General features: G+C 56.5%; 2 protein-coding genes across 4 annotated transcripts; one reads left to right on the top strand and one right to left on the bottom strand.

Moving 5' to 3' along the window:
• Nucleotides 1-2,138: 2,138 nt before the first annotated feature.
• Nucleotides 2,139-11,522, bottom strand: TWF2 (twinfilin actin binding protein 2). The gene is made up of 9 exons (XM_012663870.1): nucleotides 11,351-11,522; nucleotides 7,604-7,681; nucleotides 5,174-5,352; nucleotides 4,678-4,773; nucleotides 4,368-4,472; nucleotides 4,136-4,261; nucleotides 3,389-3,539; nucleotides 3,120-3,241; nucleotides 2,139-2,715 (listed from the first exon to the last, which is right to left on the bottom strand). Exons 1-9 carry the CDS (start codon nucleotides 11,373-11,375, stop codon nucleotides 2,548-2,550), a joined length of 1,050 nt encoding a protein of 349 aa, XP_012519324.1. The 5' UTR covers nucleotides 11,376-11,522; the 3' UTR covers nucleotides 2,139-2,547.
• A 5,478-nt stretch (nucleotides 11,523-17,000) lies between these two features.
• PPM1M (protein phosphatase, Mg2+/Mn2+ dependent, 1M) lies at nucleotides 17,001-21,785 on the top strand. Of its 3 annotated transcripts, none has more exons than XM_012639143.1 (10): nucleotides 17,001-17,262; nucleotides 17,944-18,067; nucleotides 18,214-18,468; nucleotides 18,888-19,000; nucleotides 19,374-19,458; nucleotides 19,570-19,688; nucleotides 19,878-19,941; nucleotides 20,193-20,300; nucleotides 20,412-20,560; nucleotides 20,920-21,785. In XM_012639143.1, exons 1-10 carry the CDS (start codon nucleotides 17,039-17,041, stop codon nucleotides 21,059-21,061), a joined length of 1,383 nt encoding a protein of 460 aa, XP_012494597.1. In that variant the 5' UTR covers nucleotides 17,001-17,038; the 3' UTR covers nucleotides 21,062-21,785. The 3 variants fall into 3 exon arrangements, with proteins under 3 accessions (XP_012494597.1, XP_012494606.1, XP_012494615.1); XM_012639152.1 differs by having other exon boundaries at nucleotides 20,906-21,013; XM_012639161.1 differs by lacking the exons at nucleotides 18,888-19,000; nucleotides 19,374-19,458.
• The last annotated feature ends 3,431 nt before the right edge of the window (nucleotides 21,786-25,216 follow it).

Here is a 25,216-nt window from a genome sequence, read left to right on the forward strand (position 1 = left end):
ACCGGCCCAGCTGGGACCCCACTCATCCTCCCCAGTGGGTCTTCCCAGGCCCCTTCAGCCCCCAGTGATCGGAATTCAGTGTACTCAGGCCCACAGCCCCAGGGTGCCCCCGGACACCTCAGCAGGTCCTGCTGCCTCCACCTGCAGAATCTGCCCACCGCCCACCACCCACATGTCCACCAGCAGGTTTGAACCGCCATCGTCTGGCCTAGACCCGTAGAGGTGCCACCGCCTCCTGGCTGCCATGTCCTGCTTTCCACCCTCAGCCTACTCAAGTCGGCCCCTGCAGGGTCCTGTTCAAGCCTAAGTCATACTGGGTCCCTCCTCTGCTCAGAGCCCTTCACGGCCATCTCTGAAGTCAAAGCCACAGTCCACATAATGGCCAGCAAGGTCCTATGGGACCTGCCTCCCACTGCCTCCCTGAGCTGCCTCCCCTTGCTGGAACACCCCAGACACTCTCCCGCCTCAGAGGCTTGGGGTATGCAGTTCCCTCTGCTTGGGAGCTCTTTTCCCAGACTCTCACCTGGGCCCCTCCTTTGCCTCCTTCAAGTCTCTGCCCCCACGTCACCCTCTCAGTGATGCCTTCCCTGATCTTCTTGTAAACACCACCCCCTCCAGACCTGGCACCCCTGAGCCCTTTTGCCTGCTCCACTTTTCTGTCATAACATTTTTCCAACTGCTGACAGCCCATAGCATTGATTTTTCATGGTTCATTGCAGATTGTCTTATTCTCCTGCTGAAATGCCAGCTTCTTGAGAGCAGGGATCTGTTGTCTGTATCCCCAGGTCTCAGAACAGTGCCCAGCACACAGTAGGTGCCCAATACTTGCTGAACCTATGGGTCCCCAGCACTCAGCCCTACACAGGCACAGGGAGGGTGTCTTGAGCGAAGGCTGAATGAATGAACAAGTGGGGCTGCTGTGGGGGAGGCAGGGCTGCACGTGTGCCACTTGGCTGCTCTCAGGCCCACCTCTGGGTGGTGTCACGGTAGGCAGGCTCCATGGTGCCCGGCAGCCAGCTGGCTCAGCAGTGTGGGACGATGGCATTGTCTTCCTCCCCCTGGGAGGTGATGGGCAAGGACAGGCCTCGTCTGGGTCCTGGCCAGGGTCCTGGCTCTCCTCCCTGCCGCCCTAGGGCCTTTAGTAGGGGCTGAGAAAGGCCCCAGGGATGGGACACTGCCCTGAGCCAGGGGAGACGGCAGCGCCCACTCAGCACCTGAACTGCAGTCATCAACCCCACATTCCCCATGCCCAGCAGCTGCCCTGCCTCCCCCAGGGGCAGGAAAGCAGGCCCTGGAGGGAGGCTGATGAATTGGCAGAGAAGTCTGGACACACACGTACCAGAAACACCCACCATGGCCTCAGCCCCATGGGGGCTGGGAAGCCTAGTGAGAAGAGCCCCTGTCCAGGTAGAAGGCTGCATAATCCAAGTGGAGACCCACGTCCTAACCCCCAAGCCTGTGAACATGTGACCTGACACGGTGAAAGGGACTCTGCAGACAAAATTAAGTCATGGATCTTGAGATGGTAGGTTGCAGGGGGCAGGGAAAATGAGTGTAATCACCAGTGTCTCTTCTAAAATGGAGACAGAGAGATTTAACTGGAGAAGAGGGCCACGTGACCATGGAAGCAGAATCAGAGAAGGCGCCTCTGGCTCTGAAGATGGAAGAAGGGGCCACAAGCCAAGGAATGCAGGCAGCCCTTAGAAGCTGGCAAGGGCAAGGAACTGGATGCTCCCCAAGCCTCCAGAGGAAGCAGCCCTGCCAACACCTTGATTTTGGCCACGTAACACTCATTTCAGACTGCTAGCCTCTGAGCTGTAAGAGAAACTTGTGGGTTTTTGGAAGCCACTATGTTTGTGGTAATCTGTTACAGCAGCCACAGGAAACGAGTACACCCAGATCCCCCACATCACAGGGGAGGTATGCCTGCTCCTGGGCAGGGCGCTGTCCACCAGGACACCTGGGCAAGGCCTGTGCCCTTACACACAGACACAGCCTGTCCCACACACCTGCAGCCAGCAGTGGAGGGGCTCCACCTGCCAGGCCGACAGGCCCCTCCTGAGTTGGGAGAAGGCAGTTTTATGCACAGGGCTGCCCGATTCCCAGGGCCAGAGGTGGTCTCCGAAGGCCAGGCTCAGTCTTGATTTAAAAATATTTTATTCTTTAGAAAATACAGCATTCAACCATCCTGTCCTGCAGTGACCCAGCCCTTGTGGCCAAAGACTTCTGGGCTGTGCTGGAACCCTAGTCTCAGTGCCCCTGGAGGCCAAGCTCATGTCAGGCCCCCCACCCAGCTCCCTTGAGCCAGCCAGGCAGGGCCCCCAGACACCCTGGGCACAGAGTTGAGAGGCAGGGACAGCAACACGGAAGGGTCATAAAACGCCAGCCTGGTGGCCCTCAGAAGCTGCAACTGTGTTCAGCCACCACCCCTCCTGCCCCACGGGAAGCACTTTCCTGGAGCCCAGGCTGGGAAGAAAGGAGGTGGCAGGGAGCGGCAGGGTGGGTGGCTCCATAGTCCACACGCCGGCCCGGCTCAGGTCCAGCCACCTAGCTATCATCCCCATTCTCGCCGGGGCCGCGGATGAGGCGCTTGTGGCCCCGCTTGCCCCCCGGGCCCTTGGGCTTGGCGAAGGCCTGCTTGAAGGCATGTTGCTTGGGGTGTACCTCGTCATAGAGGAACTCGGCCGTCAGCTCTGCCCCATCACCAATCTCAATCTGCATGGGGCAAGGCAGTGGTCACCCCAATGGTGGGGCCCCAACACACACCACCCTTGGTAACTCCCATGCCTGGGGCACCCCTTGATCTCTCATACCCCAGCCCTGGATTCTCCCCCAAGAGATCCCACCTGCAATGCCACCCCCAGGATCAAAACCTTGGTCTCTGCCTGCCTGAGTCACCCCCTTGCCGCCCCCAGGGAAAGGAGAAAATGTGGTGGGCAGAGCTTGGGCTCGTCTGTGCCACCAATCAGCTGGGCAGCCTTGGGCAAGGCGTGTCTCCCCTTAGGCCTCAGGTTCCCCACGATCGACACAGCAGCAGTGATTCCTGCTCTGCCGTCGTCTCAGGATTCCAATGCCACACGTGTGGTTGGGGTGACTGGGTGCTAGGGACGGGCACCCACCTTCTTGGAGATCTCCAGCTGGAAGTCCTGCTCCACAGAGTCAAGAAGACGGCTCTTGCAGCTGGAGTAGAGCATGCGCTCCTTGATGCTGCACTTGTACCCTGGCATCGAGTAGATGAACACTGTGGGGAGTCGGGAGGGGAGGGGAGGTGAGCCCAGGCAGGCCTGGGGAACCTGCTGACCTTCACCCCCAGAGCAGGCCCACCCAGCTGTAGACCAGCCCTGCCCTGCCCAGCCACAGGCTTGGCAGCCCTGCTGTGGTCACTCACCCACAGACTCAAGGGGGTCCCCCTCGTGGGTGTGCTTGTAGAGGAAGAAGTGGTAGCGGGGGGTATCTCGGGGCACCCGTGAGGGCAGCTGGGCCACGTCAGTGGGTTCTGTGTGCACCAGTTCTATGGTCTCCCGCTCCAGATCCAGCTTCTGCCAAGGGGTGGGGGGAGAAGGAGGGTACCAGCTTGGGGAGGGCCCAGGCCCACTCTCCCCAGAAAAACCCCCGAAGTAGGACTGGCTGGAAGCCTGCTTGTGACCTCCCCAGTGGCCGTCCCTCTGTGGCGGTCCCTCTGAAGAGGCCACTCCTGGGCTCAGCCCCAATTCTGCCCCTTTAAAGGCCCTCCTGGAGAAGGCACTCCCACCAAGGGCACTGGGCGGGACGGCACACAGGGTCTCGGCCTCAGGGAGACACTCTGGGGCCTCTGGGGGAGCCCCTTGCAAGGGAGGAGCCATTCTGCTTGAAAGGGGTCAGACTGGACCACTAGGGCAGAAGGACCTGCCAGGAAAGGGGTGGTCAAGGGGGCCGCAGAGGCAGTCTAGACAGGAAGGAGCCCAGGGCTGAGGGGGCAGGCTGTGTCTGCGTATACACATGGCTGCACCCAGGTGGAACAGGCAGGGACAGGGAAGGGTGGGGTGGACGGTGTGTTCCCACGAACATACAGGCAAGGTGAAGTGGGTAGGCTGCAGGCTGAGGGGAGCAGGGGGGGGGCACAGGGTGTGTGCCAGGGCACAGGACGAGCACCCACCAGCTGGATGTAGTTGACCATCTTCTGCCTGAGCTGCTGGAGTGCCCGCTGGGCCGCGGGCTGCAGGGGGAAGGCGAGGCCCTGCAGGGTCTGCTGCTTGCTCTCCACACTGAGCTCCGTCTTCACCTGCGGGCAGGGCATGGTGAGGGAGCACAGGCTCTGCCAGCAGGGCCTGGCGTGACCCTGAGGGCCTCGGGCTGGGACTCCTGCCTGCCCTGCGCAGCACACCCACCTCGTTGATCCGGATCTGCTGAAGCTCTCTCTCCGCCGAGGTCAGCGGGGCGGGTGCTGCACAGGAGGACACGTGCTTCTGATACCCAGCAAAGGAGAGGTCGTCCTGGGGGGGCAGATGCAGAGGCACAAATGGGCACCTTGGGGTGGACTAGAGGAAGCCCACTGAGCACTTCAGCTTGCAGCCCCTGGACTCCCCCAGCCCTTCCCATCTTACCCCTGAGCCTGGCACTGGCTCTGTGACCCCACACAATGCCCCACCCTCTGTGGGCCCACAACCATGGCCCAGGGAGTCCTGGCCTTGCAGCTACCTTCACGGTCCCGAAGAGCTCATCCTTGATGTGGCCTCCCCCAAACTCCTTTTTCACTGTGGCCCGTGTGGCCGCGTACAGCATCTTCAGCCGCACCTGAAGGCAGGGCCAAACCATGAGAGCCCTCTGGGCAGGGCTGCCTCTCTGGGAGCGAGTGGGAGCCTCTGGGGGACCTGGTCTTCCCACTGCGCCCGCACACCCAGCAGAGGGTGCGGCACAGGGTGCAGGACATGGCGGGGCAGCTCCCACCAGCATGGGCAGCCCTCACCCAGCCCAAGCTCCAGGAGCCAGGCTGATGCTGCGCGACCCCTAGGGATCCAGGCTCCAAGCACAGGGCCCTGTCCCTCTCTCAGACTCTCTGGGACAGGGCCTGATATCTCTTCCCTCAGCCTCCCTGGGGCAGGCCTGTGTCCCCACCAAGGCTCCCCAGGGTAGGGCCCTCCCCACTCCCCACTGGCCCTGAGCCTGGGCTTGGGCAGGGGTCCCCAGGACTCACAGGGGAATTATCAGGTGACCAGGCTAGGAAGAGCCACTCGAAACCCTGCGCGTTCTGCGAGTCGAGGCGGTAGAGCAGGTAGCAGGGCTGCTGGGCGTCCAGTAGCGGCAGCACAGACCTGTCATAGTCCTGGTCCCAGCGGCCCACCGGTTCCTGCGAGGCACCCAGCACGAGCTGCTCTGGGGGCAGAGGCTGGGTGAGCTGGAGAGCAGCCATCTCCCGCCTTCACCTCTGACTGTGGACTCGTCCTCACTGTGCCTTTCCGAGCCGGCTCAGACCTGCTAGCCACCTCCCCTCGCCTTCCCTGGAGCCCCCCCAGCCCCAAAACATGAGGCTATGTGCTTCAATCAGTGAGTGGGTGAGCAGGGCACAAAGCTGCTGGCAAGGGTTGCTCCCTCCACACATCCCCAGCACGCGCGCACACGCACAGATCACCAACACAAACAGCCGACACCCAGCGTGTGCCACAGCCAACAGTGCGGCCCCTCAAGGACACCCACACACCTAGGTGCTCCTTTGCACCCCACCCTACTGGCACAGCCACTCAGTGCACAGTCCCCATGGCACCACCTCCTGCTCCCTCCTCCCTCAGCCCAGGGCTCAGCAGAACCCCAGCGGACCCCTCTCAGGACAAATGTCCTGAGGGAGGTGGTGTCACAGCCCAGGTCACAGGGACCTGCAGGGGCAAAATCATCTGGGAGAGAGGGAGGCAGGGGCTCCCACCAAACCCTGCATAAACAGGTATCCTGCAGCCATCCCCCTAGCTGTAGTCCCCTCCCCAAAAAGTCACAAACCAAAAGCGGCCAACTTCTTAATGCCTGGCTGCCACCAGGCCTGCCACCTCCTTGGCTGGTGCAGAGTGGCTGAATGGGGCATCGGGCTGGGCACACACTGGACCTACCAGGCTACACCTGCGGGCTGGGACCTCAGAAGGGCACCAAACACTAGCCCAGGTGTGCACAGGCCTAGGCTGGAGGAAGAACTGGGGCAAAGGGGTAATAAGCCTGGCCAGGGGGTCCCGGCACCTCCTGATGGGGGCAGGGCCTCAGCTGCCCGGGAACCCCGATATGCCAGGCCCACTAGTCCAGCGGCCTCTCTGCGGGCCTCGGCCTCCTCACCTGCCCACCCGGACCTCAGATGGGATCAGGGTTGAAAATCAGCAGCCACAGGCTGAGTCGCCCCCACAGCACTGACAACATTGTTTAATTTGCTACTAACATTTTCAAACTGGGAAATTTTATATAAGAAGTAGAATTCACAGTTTCTCTAGAAAAATCAGGACCTCTGGCCACACTGGGGCCACACTCAGTTGGAGATGGACAGCGGCTGCCTGTTGGGGGCTGGACCCCCCTGGGTGCTCCCAGGTACCCCCACAACTGTAATGCAGAACTGGGATAGGAGCCCACCTAGAGACTCCTCCTACTTAAAAGCTGCAGGCACATCGTGTCTGGGGGGCAAGAGGGAGGGCTGAGGACTGGGGCCAGTGAGTGCAACTGCCTCTTTAAGGGAGGGAGGCTGTGGCCTGCTGCCCCAGGAGGCCTTCACTCATGACCTACCACGATGACCCCTACCCAGCCTCTGAGGGTATCTGAATCTGGGGACTCTGGGCAAAGCCCTAAAGCCTGGGGTCAATTATGGGTCTGGGCTGACCCTGCTTTGAGCCAAGTCAGTATATGAAAAGCCAGCTGAGTAGCAAGCCCATCCGGGCAGCCGCCCGAAGGCCACTACAGCATGGCTGCTGAGAAGGGCTGAGGGACGCGTGAGGGGCCTGGCCCACCCCCATCCCAAAGTCTGTACCCCTTGCCTCCAGGGACAGTCCCTTGGTGAGGGAAGTGCAGAGGAGTCCTCTACCCCGAGCCCCCGACCCAGCCTCAGCCTAATCCTCTGCCTCCTCAAACTTTCTCTACTGCAGGCCTCAGCCCAGGCCCCTGCACCCCCAGCACTGCCCCCAAACAAGGTCCTTAGGATCCAGGCTGAGGCAGAGCCAGGAATCCTCCCATCCTGCTCTCAGAATGAGCCAGACACAAATCCCTTCTCCCCACTATGGGGACACTTCCCAAGGGAAGGGTCCAGGCACCTCCTTCGGTCTCCCCAGGCCAGGCCTGCCGACCACGAGCAGATGGAGGCGGGTGGCACTGGCCACGCAGGCAGGGCCTGGACTCACTCACCCCCTCCTGACCAGGCCCAACTCAGGACCCTCGCAACCTCCAGGGCTGGGTAGGACTCCAGCACTCTGCATAACAGGAGCGACAATCATGCCCACCCCCAACGCTCCCCTGGGAGGCTCCTCTTTGTGAGTGACTCACTCCCATTCCCAGATGGGGAAACTGAGGTCCTGAGGGGGCTAGATGGCCAGCACCCACCTTCCCCCACCCCAGAGGCAGGTGGGTCCAGCCCCCCCCTATGCCCTAGCCCATGGCGGGCACTCACCATCCTCAATGATGACTTTGATGAGCCGGACAGAGCCAGCCCGAGCTTTGGCAAAGAATTCCTTCAGCTCCTCTGTGGCTATAAGAACAAGAAACATGGTAGGGGATGAGTAGGCAGAGTGGACAGGGACGAGTTTAGGGCCTGCTTTGTCCTGTGGGGTCTGGTGGCGGAGCTGGGAACCGGGTTAAATACGGCCCCCCATGTGACTGGGAACCTGAGACGGCCACTGTACATAAGCTCCCAAATTTAGCCAGCAGAGGTGGCAGGCGAGTGGCCTGCTGGCTGGGAGAGGTCTGGTGACAGGTGGGGTAGGCAGGGATGGGACAGCCCACCCGAAGATGGGGTGGGCTCTGGGGCAAGCCAGGCCAGCCACAGAGTGAATGGCCCCCACCTGTCCCTTGTCCCCCAGAAAGGCCCAGTCCTGAGCTGTCCTGGGACACTCTCAGCACTGTCATACCCACAAAAGAACACACAGACAAATGCCCCCACTGTGCACTGACCACCATGTCCATTCACACACACACACACACACACACACACACAAACACACACACACACGTGTTCAATCCAGAATGTGTGAATGCAACACATACTACGCATGTGTGATAGAGGAACATAAGTACAAACGCCTTCATACGTGAGCACTCAGCTGGTCGAACATAAATGGACACACGTTAGACATGCAAATGCACACACAGATACAGTCTCCAAGCTGCTAACAAACACACAGGCAGACAACTGCAGAGCCTGGCTAAGACACGTGCAGGCAACAGGATGTACAAAGTATACACAGAAACACGCACACATGCATGACACATGCATGCACATCCAGCCCCAGCCCACCAGCCAGGTGCCTGACCCTGAGAGGCTGTGAGGAGCCACCGCCAGCCCCGGCACAGCCCTGCCAGAGAGCAAGAAGCCCTCAACCCTCAGGCAGTAGGGAAGCCTTCCTGGAGGAGTAGCTCCCAGGAACTCCCCAGAGACTCCATCTTAGTTCTTGGGCTGCAGAGCTGGAAAGTGACAGCCAGTGACCAAGGACCCAAGCACAGAGGTGAGGATCATGGCCAGGGCAGGGAACCATGGGAAGTCACACACACACGAGGTGGATTCACCATTCGTGGACGGGGAAACCAAGGTCCAAGTGAGGAAGGGCCCTGCTTGGGTTTCTGGGTGAGCGGGGCTAGGCCAGCGTGACCTTGAGGCTGCCCAGGGGTCAGGAGAATTCTAGCAGGAACATGGCTGGAAGGCTGAGGTCAGAGAATATTTATAGGGCCAGGACTGGGCAGCCCAGGGGCGGGGGGGCCTTTAGGAAAACAAACTCTGGTCCCGTCCTCAGGTGCCCCCTTGCAGGGTGACCGTGAACCTGAGACCTCAGGCTGTGTACCGCCCTCCAAGGCCACTGGGTGGGCAGGGGCTCAACTGAGGGCTCAGAGAAGCATGGCATGGAATTGTAGGCAGGTGGATACAGTCCCACTAGGCCAGGACAGAATTTTCCATTGGCAGACCCCAAGCTTGGCCTCTGGGGATTGACCTCTCTCTTAGCTGTGTGACCCCTGACCTCTCTGAACTTCAATCTATAAAATGGAAATAATATCCCCAAACTCCACAGGGCTGTGGTGAGGAGTAAATGGGAGAAAGTGCTAGGTAATGGGGGCCTCTATTAAGAACAATTAATTTGTATTACAGTAATAACAGCAGGGCAGGAGGTGCTAAGCTGCCCTTCTACCTGCCCAGACCTTCCGGGAGGGAGGCCAAGAAGCTCCCCCAAGGGAGAGGCAGATAGGCCCCTTCTGGTGTTACCAGGGCAAACTAACACCCCAGCAGGGGAAGAGACATCCCTCCCCACCCCATCCCTAATGCCTCCCCAGCCACCATCAATAATCCAGAGGCCAGGCCTGGGACACCTGAGCCTCTGTCATCAAAGATTCATGAACAGCCCCCCCACTGTGCCCACCCCCTCAACTCCAATGAGCCTCAGGTTACAGGTCCCTCCCCTGCCCTGCTCCGAGTCAGCATATCCACACCTATGGTCAGGACAAGACTGGTACCTGGTCCTCCAAGGTGATCTCTCCTGCCAACTCTCCAGGCCAGAAATGGGAAGGACTGGGCTGAGCTCCCAGGCAGAAGGAGGGCTGGGGGGCAGCCCAGTCCCCAGTGACCTCCTAGGCAGGCCTGTCTCAATGTATGGGAAATGAGGGAGTGAGGCACGGCCCCAGCTACCACAGGGACGGGGGGGTGGGGGGTTTGACTTCCCAGGATACTCCCCAACCCCCCACATAGGCTGAAGGCCTGGAGGCAGCAGCTATGACCAGACAAAGAGGAAGGAAGGGGCAGACCAGGCACAGTTCTTCCCTCCTGTGGAGCTGTCATGAAGCCTACCCCTCCAACTTCTCCTGCAGAGAGGCTGGCCCATCTGGTGGGAAGCTGGCCCTGACCCAGGCCCCTGCCTTTTCTGGTCCTGAGGGGTGGTGGGTGGAGGCAGGGCTAGTGAAACTTTTCCAGAGCAGTCCAGCCACCAAGCAACCACAACCGCCTGTGTGAGGGATTGCTTGCGGTCAGGCAGGTCGATGGTGGTAGCCCCAGGCAGGGGACCCTGGTGTGGAGCAGGAGTGGCTGATGGCCAAACCTACCAGGCTGTCTGGGCAAGCAGCCTGGGCCTTCCCTACTGACCAGGCAGCCCTCCCAGGCCAGTGACAGATGGGGACACTGAGGCCCTAGTAGAGTCAGGGCACCTGGCTCTGGGCCATCACTTCTCTCCCGGCCTGTCCAAGGAAGAAACTGGGACCCATGGGGAAGGGCGTGTGTGTGATGCTCTGGGCTGGCGAAGCTTCCTGGGGATGAGGGGTGGGATAGGGAGCTGGCCTGGATTCTCTAGAGCCAGGACATTCCCCAACAAACCCCATATATGGACCCTCTTCCCCGTGTCCAGCCTTGAGTTGGGACCTTCCAACCCTGCCTGGGGCAGACTCAGGAGATCACAGTGGAAAATGGGAGGGAGGTCAGAGGTCAAGGTCAAGGTCAGATGGGCGATTCTCCCCATTCCACTTAGAGAGTCCTGTCCCAGGTTTTCCCCAGCCTAGCCTGGAGGAGCATATGAGGGTCCTGGGAGAAGCAAAGGTCAAGGCTCCCTCCTCACAAATACCCAAGCCCATACAAGTCATACAGACACATCCAGCACATGCATCCATGGCAACAAATGCACACTGAGGTGTGCCCCGATTATGCACACACACAGACACCCACAGACGTGTGCACACTGCCATGAAACACTGATGTCTAAAGACGGTCCTATGCAACCTACCAAGTGTCCATTCAAACGCTGCTAGTGTGTGTGCATGAATGACCCTAGATGTGCACAAGCAAGTCATATCCAGATGTGCACACACAAGACCATACACAGAAGACATGTGCACAAGCGTGTACACTCCCCCAGATGTGCACATCCGGTACACCCACCCCCAGAAAGGAATAAAAATATACAGAGGGGCACACACATACATAACCCCTCCAGGTGGGCAAACAGGTACTTCCACTCAAGCTGTGTAGGTACATGTACACCCACTCCCAGCTAGGCACAGCAAGTCCATACTCCCCCAGATGTGCCCAGCCTAGGCAACCCGCGGCTGCAAAAGAGAACAGGAAGCTTCCCCCGGCTGGTGCGGGGAGGAGGGAGGGGCCGAGAGCCGGGGAGGGGGTGCTTGAAAGCTGAGACCCTGGGTCCTATGCCCGCCCTCCATCCGCCCTCACCGTGGATGCCCGTCTGATGTGCCATGGCTCTGCGCTCCGCTCCGCCCGCGCTGTCGGAGCCCTCCACTTGGCCCTGGCCCCGCTCCGCTCCCCTGGACCAAGAACAGGAGGAGGATGTGGCGGCGGCTGCCGAACCTCGCGCAGCTTCCCGGGCGGTGCCGCAGGACCCGCCCCCAGCGGCGCCCCGCCCCCGACAGGCGAGGCCGGGAGGGGCGGGGACTCGGTGCCGCGCGTGCGCGCCACGGTCCGGGTGGGGCTGTTGATCCGCGTGTGCGCACGCCTGCGCGTGCCTCTGTCCCGCAGGTGGCCGAGCGTGCGTGGGCGTACGCTCGTGTGTGTATGTGAGCCTTGATCCTGGTGGTCTGTGGGTGGCTTGCATCCGTGCGCGCGAGCACGACAATCTGTGCGCCCCAGGCCAGATGGGTTTGCGAGTAGGGGCGGATCCGTGCGGATCCAGGTTTGTGACCAGGATGGGGATCTGCGTGTGGATGGGCACGCGCGTGGGTGCTGTGTGCGCCATCCCTTCCCCAGGGTACGTTTCCTGAGCGCGTCCCGTGGAGCACTGGCACCTCGGGGTGATCATGGCCAGAGGCCTTGCTCTCACAGTGGGAGCCCAGACCCACTCTAGAAGGGAGCCAGCAGATGAACAGTGTCTGTGGTGGCCAGGCAGAGAATTTGAGGGGCTTCCAGGAGGAGGCGAAATTTGGGCCGAAACCTAAAGGGGAGAACAGAGCAACCCAGCCCAGTGGAGGAAAAAGTTTTCTGAGAAGAGGGAACTGCACATGTAAAGGCCCAGAGGTTGAAGGAGGGCCTGAGCTTGGTGAGCCTGAGGAACTTCCCACCTCCTAATGAACTTCTGTCTCTATACCTTGCCCTCCTGGTGCCAGTACCAGCCTGTTCTGTCAGTCAGTCAATGTATTGGTATCATCCAGGCCGCTGTGATTGAGTCAAGGATGAGCATATGACCCTAGTTGGCCCCATCAGAGCCTGTCCAGGGACTTTGGCTGGGAAGATTGGCAAGGAGGCCGCCTTTTTGGGCTGCGGTTGCTGAGACATGATGATGAAGCGTGTGGCTTGCCTGGTATCCGGCCCCAGCTTGACCTCTCCATTTACTGTCCTGCTACCCAGCCCTGACTGGGTGAAACTGAGGCCTCCTCTGTGTCCCCCAAGCCCTGAGTTTCTCAACCCAAGAGTCCAGCTCACTCCAAATTGAGGAGTGTTCTTGTTCATCTACCTGTGGACACCCTGAGGACTGGGCCTGTGTAGTCTGCTCCCTGCCATGACTCCAGAACTCACAATGGAAAATAAAACTGCTGTGTGGCCCTACAGCTTGCCTTCGGGAGACCTGTTCTCAGCCAAGGGCCCACACTCTGAGCCCTGCCAATGCAGAGCTGTTGGTTACATCAGCTGTCAGACCTGGCCCCTCCACAGGAGCAGTTGGCAATTCCACACAACCATAAGAGCCTTGACCTCCTGGAAACAGGAATTAACCAGGTTAATGAAAAATAATGAAGTCATGCTATTGGTAAAAATGTTCCTCACTGGATGAACTATAACAAGGCAGGATCATTTGGTGCTACCTCAGCTGCAGTTCTCCCCTACTGCCTGGCTGACCCTGTATCATTCTTTCCGACATATATTTACATATTTGTTGTTTTTCCTCCGCCAGTAGTTAGGACATTATTATTGTTCGACCACCACCTCTAGTTCCAAAACATTTTCATTACTCCAGAATAAAACCCCATACCCATTAAGCTGTTGTTTCCCATTCTCCCCTACCGCAGTCTCTGGCAACCACCAATCTGCTTTCTGTTTCTATGGGTTTACTTATTCTGGGTATTTCACAGAAATGGAAACATAACGATATGTGACTTTTTGTGTCTGACTTCTTTCTCTTAGCATGATGTTTTCAAGGCTCATCTATAGTGTACCATATATCAGTATTTCATTCCTTTTTATGACTGAATAATATTTTGTTAAATGTGTATACCACCATTTATTTATGCATTCTTCTGTTGATGGACAATGGGATTGTTTCCACCTTTTGGCTATTTTGAATAGTGCTGCTATGAACAATGAATGCCTTTGACCCAACAATTCATTACTAGGAAATGATCCTACCAATATATGTACACACAAAAAAATACAAAGCAAAAAATTGAAAACAAGTTAAATGTCTATCATTGGAGAGATAGCTACATAGAGTCCCACAGTTGCACAGAAACTGCTCCGTAGCCCTAACAAAGAACAAGGCAGCTCTTCAAGGACTCATATAAAATGATAGGGGAATCTCAGATGAAAATTTCAGGTGAGAATATGGCATAGAGTATGCCATCATTTGTGTAAAAGGAAGGGAGGGAGAGGCCAGCGCGGTGGCTCACGCCTGTAATCCTAGCACTCTGGGAGGCCGAGGCGGGCGGATTGTTTGAGCTCAGGAGTTCGAGACCAGCCTGAGCAAGAGCGAGACCCCGTCTCTACTAAAAATAAAAAGAAATTAATCGGACAACTAAAAATATATAGAAAAAATTAGCCGGGCATGGTGGCACATGCCTGTAGTCCCAGCTACTCGGGAGGCTGAGGCAGTAGAATCGCTTGAGCCCAGGAGTTTGAGGTTGCTGTGAGCTAGGCTGACGCCACGGCACTCACTCTAGCCAGGGAAACAGAGTGAGACTCTGTCTCAGAAAAAAAAAAAAGGGAGGGAGGAAGAAAGATTTTATATGTATAAAATTGTGTGTGTGTGTATGTGTGTGTGTGTGTGTGTATATACACACACATATATATATTTTGCTTGAATTTGCACAGAATACACCTGACATCTCTGGAAGGATCCCCACAAAATTAGTAATGTTGGATGTGTTTTGGGAGAGGAACTGGGTGGCCAGGGGATGGGTTGCGGGGGAGACTTGTTGCTAAATATACTTTTATACCTTTTGAATTTTGAGTCATATGAAAGTATTCAATTAAAAAAATTAAATCTGAAATAAATCTTGTTAAAGAACAGATGTGGGACCGAATAAAAGCTTTTCATTGTTGAGTGAAAAAAAATGAAGGATAAAAAGTTTTTTCCTTTTGCTAGGTTTGCTCCTCCCCTACCTTCCACCCCCCAGGTGCTGGTGAGTTTGCTGAGGAGAGGCCTCCCGCCAGGACAGGGCGAGCTTGGACTCCCCTGAGCATTTGGGAGAAGGGTGTGAGGAAAAGGGTGCCACTGGGGAGTGAGGGGTTGCATCGCCCCAGGGAGGGCCCAGCCTGGGAATGAAGACAGACCCACCTCAGGAGGATCTATCTTGTCTGCATTTGCAGACAACAGAGGCAGAAGAGCCTGGAAGCTTCTAGAGAGAAAAAAAGGCAAACACAGGCCAATCCAAAGGTCTAAGAATGAGAAGGGTACTGGATTTCAGCAGCATCAACAGCAGCAAAAAGACAATGAACAGAGAGCAGTCAGAATTCTGAGCCCAAATATCAGTCAAAAGTAAAACCCTTTCAGACTTGCAAGGACCCAGGGAATTGCCTCCCAGTCATCCTTTCTTAGGAAGTTGTTGGAGGATGTGCTTTAGCAAAATAAGGGAGTAAACAAAAGGAGGCAGGCTTAGGATCCAGACAAGAACAGAGGCACTTGGGAACCTAGGGGTCCAGAGGAACCTGGTGGCACTGAAGGAACACTCAGACTGCCTTGCCACAGGGCTTCACATGGCTCTGAAAATATGAAGTGGCTAAGCTCGGCAATAGACTGTCTGTGACATCTGGCTGCCCAGAGCTTCTGTGAAAAAGAACAGATATTTCACCCTGCCCAGGTAAGTCCAAGACAGTGGGTTGGGGAATAGAGGGTGTTTCCTTTGTTTCTTCTAATTATAGACTTTAAAATTCTCTGAAGCTGGGCGTGGTGGTACACACTTGTAGTCCCAGCTACTTGGGAAGCTAAGGCAGGAGAATTGTTTGAGCCCAAGAGTTCGAGACTGCAGTGCGCTATGATGATGCCACTGCACTTCAGCCTGGGTGACACAGAGAGACACTATCTCAAAAAAAAAAAAAAATGCTTCTGAGCCATTGACTGGTAGGGTGAGGGGGTGACCCCACAGACTGAATTAGGCCTGCCCTACCTTGGGCCCCTGGTCCATTTCTGTCCCAATGACAGGTCTCAGCTCAGATGTCCTTTGGGAAACTTTCTCTGACTTTGTCCCTACACCCTTGCCAGCTGGATCAAGCACCATCCACCAGGACTTCCACCATCACTGCAGGAGGACTCAGTGGGTAGGAGCTTGGCTCTTCTCCATTAACACTGTGCTCCTGTGCCCAGTGTGGGCCTGGCACACACAGTGGGTTCAGTAAATTAGCCCTCAGGCTGCTCTGGAACTGAGTCACCTGAGGGAGTGGGTGTTGGGCACAGCTCAATCTTCCTCCTTGGGCCAGGGGAACTCCCAATGGGGCAGGGCTGCTGCTGGGTGGAAGTGGGGCCTACTGACCTTGAGCCTGGCCTAGGGAGGGGAGGCGAGCGTAGGGACACTTCATATAGCCGACCTGGGGGCACTGGGCTGTGGAGCCTTAGGGGCTTTGAGTTGGCAAGCTCTGGCTTCCTGGAGGAGGAAAGGGGAAGAGAAATTCCCTGGGGAGGGGGCATTTAGTCAGCTGCAGTGTCATAATGGAAACAGCACCGCTCCAGAGACTTCCCCTCTGTGGGCCTCAGAATCTTCCATTATGAAATACAAATAACAGCATTGTACAGGGAGTTGAACATAAATGACAGAAGGGTGACAATGTGCTCTGTTAACATGCACATGTCAAGGGGACACTGCCACTGACCACATGGCAACAGCTAGCCAGTGGAGAGACTGCAACATCTTGCCTCCAGCTCAGATGAAAGTCTTTCACTTTTGCTAGTCCCAGGTCTGCACTCTGACCAGGGGGAGCCTTTGGGGGACCACGGATTCCCCTTTAAATTCCCATAGATTCCTGTTGTCCGTCAGTCACTCACACTCCAGTGAAGATCTTGCTGTCTGTCCAGAGAGGACATCTTGATTGGAAGGGCAGCCATTTGGGAGACTGGCTTTGAGTGTGGGAGCAGCCTCTCAGCATTGCGAAGGCCAGGGTAACCACTAAGCCCGGTCTGGGGTGGAGGGTGCCAGGCTGGGTGGGTGAGGAAGGGAGGCCACCGGACGGAACACTGTGCTCTGAGACACTCTTACTCAATGTGTCAATCCGACACCTCCAAGCACATCCTGTCCCCATCTTCCCCTTGCATAAGGTCCCCGCCCAGCAGGAGGAGGCTTGAGGCTCTGCCATGGACCTGGCCCAGCTCCTGCTGACCGACCCTCCACAGCCCCGTTGGGTAGAGGGGAGGGACTTTCCCCCTCAAAGACTAGTGCCCCACACGTGTGGGTGAACGTTCCGTTCTCCCTGGTGTTACTGTGTGACACACGGCAGGCGACTTCGCCTCTCTAGGCCTGTTTTCCTGCCTATGAAGTGGGGTCGATAACAGCGTTTGCTTCTTAGGGTTGTTATGAGGCTGGACAAGCCGGATAAGCACAGGGCGGGCGGCGCAGCCCAGACTCCGGGCCAGAGGGTGGGGTTTGGGGTCGTCACCGCCCCGCCCCCGGCCCCGCCCCCGGCCCACTTCCTCCTGCCTAGGGCGGGGCGGCTGGGGTCCGCTCGGCCCTCGGCCCGGCTCCGCGGGCAGCCCCCTGCTGCCGCGCCATGTCCGCCGGCTGGTTCCGGCGCCGCTTCCTACCCGGGGACCCGCTCCCCGCGCCGCGGACACCCGGGCCGCGTGCCAGCCCCGTGCCCTACCGACGGCCCCGCTTCCTGCGTGGCTCGGGCTCCAGCCCAGGCGCTGCCGACGCCTCGCGCCGCCCAGATGCCCGGCCCGTGCGCAGCCCCGCGCGGGGCCGTTCGCTGCCCTGGAACGCAGGCTACGCCGAGTGAGTGCCCCCGCCCCGGGCGACCCTTACCCCGGGACCCCCGGCCCGGGGACCCTGCCGGATCCATCCTGGGGTTCTGTGCTGACCTAGAAAACAGGCTAAGCTGAGTGAGTGACCCCACCCACCTGTGGATAACCCCTTCTTGCCTTCACCTCGGGACCGCTGACAACCTCCCCCTTATCCCAACCCAGCCTTTTCTTTGGGACTCCAGCCTCCCTCAGAGAAAGCTGGAGGTCGAGAAGGACCTACACCCCAAGGGCTTCCAAGACGAGGCCCAGAGACTCGGTAGAGTTCCAGCATTCTGGCCTTTGGAGACACCCCCACTCCCGCCCATCCCACCCTGGGTATGGCCTATGTTGTATGGGTCAGGGTTCAGGCTGAGATGCGGCAGGGGACGGGAAAGGGAGCCCCAGATCTCCCCAGGCAGCCCGCCCTTACCTCCTAGCCCTGGGTCAGCAGGTAGGCTTCAGAGGAGCTGGGCCCCGACTTTTTACCTTAGCGGGAGGCCACTGAGTGGTTAGGAAACTTGCATGGTGGTTGTCCAGGTGTGTGCAGGGACAGCACTGGAGAGCTGTTGCCTCAGAGGGGAGGGCTCCTGTCTCTGCGTGGCAGCTCAGGTCTCTGTGCTCATGGGGACATAGGTGTGTCTCTGAAGGGTCACTGACCACTTCCCGGCCTCAGGATCATCAATGCAGAGAAATCTGAGTTCAATGAGGATCAAGCTGCCTGTGGGAAACTGTGCATCCGGCGATGTGAGTTTGGGGCTGAAGATGATCAAGAGTGGCTGACCCTGTGCCCCGAGGAGGTACGTGCAGCCTAGCATGAGCCCCTCTTACAGGTTGGCGCCAGGACCTGCAGGCTGAGATTCTTGCCTGCTGTCCTAGTTCAGGCTGGGCCTGGGGACAGCTGAGGAAGCCAGGCAGGACCTGACACTGAGCCCTTCTCATGCAGTTCCTGACGGGCCATTACTGGGCACTCTTTGATGGGCACGGCGGTCCTGCAGCAGCCATCCTGGCTGCCAACACCCTGCATTCCTGCCTGCGCCGGCAGCTGGAAGCTGTGGTAGAGGGCCTGGTGGCCACTCAGCCCCCCATGCACCTCAGTGGCCGCTGCATTTGCCCCAGTGACCCACAATTTGTTGAGGAAAAGGGCATCAGGGCAGAAGACTTGGTGATCGGGGCTCTGGAGAGTGCCTTCCAGGAGTGTGTGAGTGTGTGGCCTTTGGCTGGGGAAAAAGGGAAGATTTTGCCCCAGGGACCTAAGGGAGTAGCATCCCTGTACACCATGGGGATCCGGGATGCTTGAATTGGGAAGATGAGATTGGGTAGGTTTGTTACTAACAGCTATCATTGTCATCATAATTCCTCCCACTAACCTAGCACCTACTATGTGCTAGGTGCTTTTACCTGCATCATCTCATTCCACACCCTGTTTCTCTTCCTCTATTTTGAGTAGCACTTCCCTTGGCTGGACCTCCTGACTATAGGGATCTTGGAGGCATGGCTGTACTTTGGGCCGGGACTGCCAGGTCTTCTGGTGGAAGTGAACTGTAGGGTGGGAATTGGGGGATAAAGTGGTATGGTGGCAGTACAGGGAGCAGCTAAGGTGGCCTTGGTTTGCCCCAGGATGAGGTGATCGGGCGGGAGCTGGAGGCATCAAGCCAGGTGGGCGGCTGCACAGCCCTGGTGGCTGTGTCCCTGCAGGGAAAGCTGTATGTGGCCAATGCTGGGGATAGCAGGTGAGTGAGCTGCCCCTTGGAGGGTGGGCTGGGGGAGGGTAGGCAGGGCACAAGAGGCAGTGGAGACAGTGAAAGGAGGATGGAAGTGGGCGGATAGAAATGGGAAAGATTGACTGGCTGAGTTGTTTGTGTATGTATTTGGCATGTGTCATGTGTAAAGGTGGGCGGTGGATGCTGGGGAGGAAGGAGAGCTCAAGTGATGGGCTGAAGGGCTGCGCCTTTACCTTGCAGGAACTAGGCAGTCATGGAGGGCTTTAAGCAAGGGATCAGTGTGGGCAGAGCTGGCTCCTGGTGGTTGAGGAGGGGCTGGCAAGAGGGTGGCCATGGATGAGGGTGGAGGCCACCTCTGCCTCCCCTCCTTAACCCCATCCAGGGCCATCCTCGTGCGGAGAGATGAGGTACGGCTGCTGAGCTCTGAGTTCACCCCAGAGACTGAGCGGCAACGAATCCAGCAGCTGGTAGGTGTCCTTGGCAGGGGGAGACTGTGGAACCCTGCCCTAATTCCTATGTCCAGGGCCACAGGAGGCCGTAGGAGGGAGCCTGGCCTGAGCACAGCCTTCCCACCCTAGGCTTTTGTCTACCCTGAGCTTCTGGCTGGTGAGTTTACCCGACTGGAGTTTCCTCGGAGGCTGAAGGGGGATGACTTGGGGCAGAAGGTTTTGTTCAGGGATCACCACATGAGCGGCTGGTGAGCAGGGTGAGGGGACATGGTGGGAAGGGAGAGCCCTGGGGCCTAGGTCCATCTGTGTGACCTGGAGCAATCCCCCTTTACCTGGGTAGGGTGGGTACCTTGAGGGTGTGATAGCTGGGCCCTGAGTTGGGGGGGAGTTGAGGTGGGGTCTGGGGCCTGGGTTGATGCTGGGTCTCCTCCTGGTAGGAGCTACAAACGTGTGGAGAAAGCAGATCTCAAGTACCCACTGATCCATGGACAGGGTAGGCAGGTCAGTGACTGCCCTCCACCCAAGAATCCCTCTCCACTTGCCCCCTGCAGAGATGGGAGCCCCTTTGTCCCTTTACGGTAGTTGTGGCAGGTGTGCAGTGGTCAGCTGTGAGACCAGGATGTTGCTCCCTCAGCCCAGGGCTCCTGAGGGCCATGCTGCACCTCTCCCTGTGTGCTCTGCAGTGCTGGGGCCTAGCTCTGGTGCATTTGCTGGAGCTGTTTGCCATCACCTTATACCTCCCTTGCCCCCAGGCTCGGTTACTGGGAACACTGGCCGTCTCTCGGGGCCTGGGAGACCATCAGCTCAGAGTCCTGGACACGAACATCCAGCTCAAGCCCTTCTTGCTTTCTATCCCACAGGTGAGGGGACAAGGTCGTCCACCCCAGCTTCCATCTGCCCACAAAGGCAGACAGTGAGGCTGGTGGGAGCAGGGAAGGGAATGCTGCAGCATCCTCAGGCTTAACTTGCAGGTAACGGTGCTGGATGTGGACCAGCTGGAGCTTCAGGAGGAGGATGTGATTGTCATGGCAACTGATGGACTCTGGGATGTCCTGTCCAATGAGCAGGTGGCATGGCTGGTACGGAGTTTCCTCCCTGGGAACCGAGAGGACCCACACAGGTACTGTAGCTGCTGGGGACCTGCCTGGGCATGGGTTGGTGTCAGCAGCCATACCAAGTAGTAGTTATGGCTCAGAAGACAGCACTGACAAGGAGCCTGACTCAGGGCAGGTGGCCAGGATCAGGGCTGTCTCAAGCTTCCCTGGGGGAGGAGGGGAGACTGTGGGTTCCAAAAAGCTCTGGGTCTAGACTCCTGTGGTCCAACCTGTGGCCCTCTCAGCTTGTTGCTTGCTTGGCCCACAGTCAGACTGCATTGCTTGGGTCTCCAAGTATCCAGTCCTGTGCAATGAGTTCTACTGGAGGGCTGGCCTTGCCCCTTTGTTCTGCCCCTGAAGTATATCTACAGGATGGTCTTCACAGGTTCTCGGAGCTGGCCAAAATGCTGATACACAGCACACAGAGGAAGGATGGTCCCACGGGGGAAGGGCAGGTGTCCTATGATGATGTCTCTGTGTTCGTGATTCCCTTGCACAGCCAGGGCCAAGGGAGCAGTGGCCACTGAGGATTCAGACACTGCATCACAGAACCACTCCAGTGCCGGGTGCGATCTGGGCACCCCTCCACTGTGGCCAAGAGCAGGTCTTGCCTGCCCTGTCCCCAGCCACAGCCCAGTGCTCTTGCCATCTACCCATTTCAAGGGGAACACTTATACCAGGCAGTCAGAGCTGGAAGTGTGTGGACTGCTCAGCCCACCAGATCCTGTTTGCAGTGATAACATCTGTCTGGCAGAGGCACTTTACAACTTAGGAAAACCAAGTGAGGCTCATCAGACAAGATCCTCAACAGTCCCAAGTATTATTCTCAGATGGGGACATCTGGGCTAAGGGTATTAGCCAGAGATGCCACCAGGGGCAGCTAGCTGTGTTTGGATCCAGGTCTCCAATCCATGGATGTCAGGGCATCCATTCAGCAACCCCCAAAGTCCATGTGTGGTGCCTCGTAGAAAGCTTTGGGCAACCTCACATCTGCTGGAACAGCCATCTTGAGCACAGCCCCCGAGAAGAGACCAGCTCAGGTCCTGCCCTGCTCTCCTCTGCCTTTGGAGGTGAGACACAGGCTCTGGGGCTAAAGTTGTGGGAGATCAAAAAAGGGCAAGAGAAGCTCCTGAATTGGTTGGGCGAGTGCTCTCCAGTTGCTACCTGCAGCCTGGCCCTCGCCCTGCCTTTGTCTGATACCCCAATGATGCCTTTGTTCCCCATCACCTCCCTTTTATTAAATGTTTGTGTGCAGAAGAGCCCTTGTGAATCGTGTATTGCTGTACAGGTTGGATTAAGGAGATCCATTGCTATTACCTTCTAGTGGATCAGTCTTAGCTCCAGCTTGCAAATAACCAGGACTGTGTTTTCTCTGTAGCCTTCCTGGTTCTCAGCTTGGGTGATCCCCAGAGAATTTTTGCCCAGAGAACAGAAAGTAGGTCTCTACTACCACTTGTGAGCTCTGGGCTTGAGATACCAGGAGGGTTGCCTTTTCACTTACTTTGTTTTTTTGTTGTTGTTGTTTGTTTAGAGACAGGGTCTCGCTCTGTTGCCTAGGCTAGAGTACAGTGGTGTCATCATAGCTCACTGTAGCCTCAAATTCCTGGGCTCAAGGGATCCTCCTGCCTCAGCCTCCTAAGTAGCCAGGACTACAGGCGTGTGCCATGACGCCCGGCTAATTTTTTGTAGAGACGCGGGGGGTGGGGGAGGGGGCTTGCCATGCTGCCCAGTCGGGTCTCAAACTCCTGGCCTTAAGTGATCCTCCCACCTCAGCAACCCAAAGTGCTGGGGTTAGAGACATGAGCCACCGCCCTGCTTCCTTTTCACTTTCTTTTGAATGCAAATTTCTATAAAGCTAGATTTGGCTGGAGACGAGTTAGGGCCCTAGGGCTTGCTGTTTGATGAACAGCTTAGTTTATCCTCTCTACAACATGGTTGTCACCTGGAACTTACCAAGGCTCAAGTGCTCAGGAAGTATTTGTTGAATTACAAGGTAAACACCTTCATAACCTCAGCTTGACCTGACTCTTCCCTGAATCACTCCTACTTTAGTTTACAATTGAGGTGAATTCTTACCAGGCAACTCAGCCCTAAATTACAGCCCGGAAAGAGAAGAGCCAGTGGGTCCTAGGGTCGATGGTAAAACTTGTGTATTTAACTAATCTGAGAGGCTCTCAGACCCCCTTTCCTGCCCACTTACTCATTATAGATTTCATTTCCTGTATGTTCTCCAAGGAAGATAGGAAAAACTGCAACCGGAGACATTTCCCATTTTTTCACATAGCTATATTCCATGGCATCGGACTTTCAGGCATGAACCTGTCTACACCTGGGCCCTGACAAGTTAGTTGGCCCTGGAAGGTCTGGGTATCCTCTCCAGGACTCTTCCAGTCAGGAAGCAGGCAAGTGCAGGAGTGCTGCCCTCCCAGCCTGTAGGAGTTTCACTTCCTCTTTCCTCAGCACTGACCTCCCCCTCCTGCCTGAGCAAAGTAAGAGTGTGGGCACCATCTCCTGTGCTTGCTTCTCTTACCAACATCAACTGCTGAGCGGGCTCGCCCCCACAGCCTGCTCTTGTTCCGCACAAGGCGGGGGGCCTGCGGAGTAGGTACAGTGGGTCTCAGTTCCAAGCAATCCAGAGAGGTGTGGCTGCTGCAAGGGAAGCCATGTTGACCTACTTGTTCATGTCTCCTAGTAGAGCCAAACGCTGCAGCAGCCCTCCCACCAGGCCATGAGGGCATCTCCTCCTTGAGTAGTCTTTCAGGAGATCCTATGCTTGGCCTACCACACAAGCCAGAATGTTCCCTCTGCCAGTCACAGAGTCCCTAGCCAACCTCCAATGACCACGGGCAATGTGGCAGGCCCATGGTTTTCTTCTCTGGTTCAGAGAGCCAGGCAAGGGGCAAGAAGCAGGTCCTGCAGCTCTAGCTCTTGTCGAGCTAGAGCAGCAGGCTCCGGGAGTTACCAAGCAGTGGGTTACCAAGCAATTGGACAGGCTTTCTGCCAGACCTGGTACAGGAGGCTCAAAGAGGCCCCACTGTCCTTGTCCTCCAGAAACCAGGGCCTGGCAAGATGAAACTTACTCCAACTACAAGTTGCCAATCTGATCAAGGGTTAGAGGTAAAACAATGGGGGATGCGAGGCAGCCTGAGGTGTGTGCCAAATACAGTCTTTGAAGATCAAGTTTGGTTTGGGCTTGCCTTTCCCAGTCACTCATTTCTGGCCTTATGGCTGTTTGTTAGAGGCTAGGGTTGAGGGTTGGGTAGTGGTTCCTTCCATCAGCCCACGGGACTTAGTTACCAGGGGGCAGTCCCAGGGAGCCCAACAATCCACCCAGCATTGCAGTCAGCTCCAGTGTGAGTTAGAACAGGAGACAACCCAACTCTCCCTCCAACTCTGGAAACAATGCTACAGAAACTCAATGGAAGAGGCTGTAGCCATAAAATTCTGTTTAAGACTATTAACATGGAAAAAATGTTTATATGTTAAGTACAAAAGGGACATAAAATTGTATATACAGTAGAATAACAACTGTGTAAACACACCAAAAATCTACGCACAGAAATGTCTAGAGGAACATTTAACACCAAAAGATTAACAATGGTAGCAGTTGGGTGATTCTTCATAAAATTCCCAAATTTTCCTTAATAAGCAGTAATTATAATTGCAACAGGGAATAATAATAATAAAAAAATACCCCTCTGGCTGGTGGTTAAGCAGTGCAGTGTCGCTGTCAAATATGAATCAGTGGCTTTGGCCATGACTCTTAAGGTGGTGAGCAGCCCCTCCCCCCAGGACAGCTTGAGTACCTCTGGCCCCTTCTGAGGCACCTGTGCAGCTCAGCTCTCAGCCTCTCTTCTGCCTTATCCCCTCCACCGCACCCTCTCCAGTCACTTCTAGCTGCATCTTTTACCTTTCCTCCCAACTCAGGAGCCAACTTTGCAGCCACAGGGCCCAGAAATAGAGGCCATGAGGAGGCATGTTCAGTTGGACATACAGAAACTCAAATACAAATCATCTTCCTGCCGCTGGGCAAGTCAGGGTTGGTGGCTGCTCTGGTTGCAGATATGTCAAGTTATGCAGCCTTTCTTGTTAACCCACAGTTGCAAGCATTCTCTGAACAATTACTCTTCTCATGAATTTTCTGCCCTGAAAAGCCAGAGGTGGGCAGTAATAGCTCAGATCATTTGGTTTCTTAAGTCCCTCCACTCTGGGAAAGCAGAGCTACACAGCAGGTGGCATTGTGGCAGCTGCAGATTCTAGTCTACATTTGGGAAAGTTGTATACTTCTTGCACTTTCGGTTTGAGGAACAAGTCAAAAAGTAATTGCTTAAAAAAAGAAAGTGCTAGCAATTCATAGTCTATTCCTGCCGCTAAACAGAAGCAATGATGGCCTGATTTACTTCCTAGCAGCTATATATTCTTGGGTAAGTCATAACCTTGTTGAGCCTCAGTTTATGTATCTGCAGGGAGTGTTACCTGCGTAAATGTTGTTTGGGAACTTAGTAAAATACATGCCACTTGGTTTGCTCTAAGAAGGCCATGCAGGGGAAAAGGCCATAGGCCCACTGCAACTCATTTTAACCTGGGCCTGGCTAGAGCCCCTTCCTCTCCTAAGAGAAAGCAAGGAAAAGCAGCAAGAAAGCAGACATATCAGGTAAATGGGAGTGATCTGTAATTGGCAA

Source organism: Propithecus coquereli, unplaced genomic scaffold, assembly GCF_000956105.1.
Source record: "Propithecus coquereli isolate 6110/MARCELLA unplaced genomic scaffold, Pcoq_1.0 Scaffold1, whole genome shotgun sequence".
Classification (NCBI taxonomy): domain Eukaryota; kingdom Metazoa; phylum Chordata; class Mammalia; order Primates; family Indriidae; genus Propithecus; species Propithecus coquereli.

Coding starts and splice junctions, on each gene's coding strand:
- TWF2 (XM_012663870.1), bottom strand. CDS start 11,375: ATGGCACATCAGACGGGCATCCACG. Junction 4,473..4,677: donor AGCTCTTCGGGACCGTGAAG/GTAGCTGCAAGG, acceptor CTGCCCCCCCAG/GACGACCTCTCCTTTGCTGG. Junction 4,262..4,367: donor AGCAGATCCGGATCAACGAG/GTGGGTGTGCTG, acceptor CCCTGCCCGCAG/GTGAAGACGGAGCTCAGTGT.
- PPM1M (XM_012639143.1), top strand. CDS start 17,039: ATGTCCGCCGGCTGGTTCCGGCGCCGCTTCCTACCCGGGGACCCGCTC. Junction 18,469..18,887: donor AGAGTGCCTTCCAGGAGTGT/GTGAGTGTGTGG, acceptor GGTTTGCCCCAG/GATGAGGTGATCGGGCGGGA. Junction 19,689..19,877: donor GATCACCACATGAGCGGCTG/GTGAGCAGGGTG, acceptor TCCTCCTGGTAG/GAGCTACAAACGTGTGGAGA.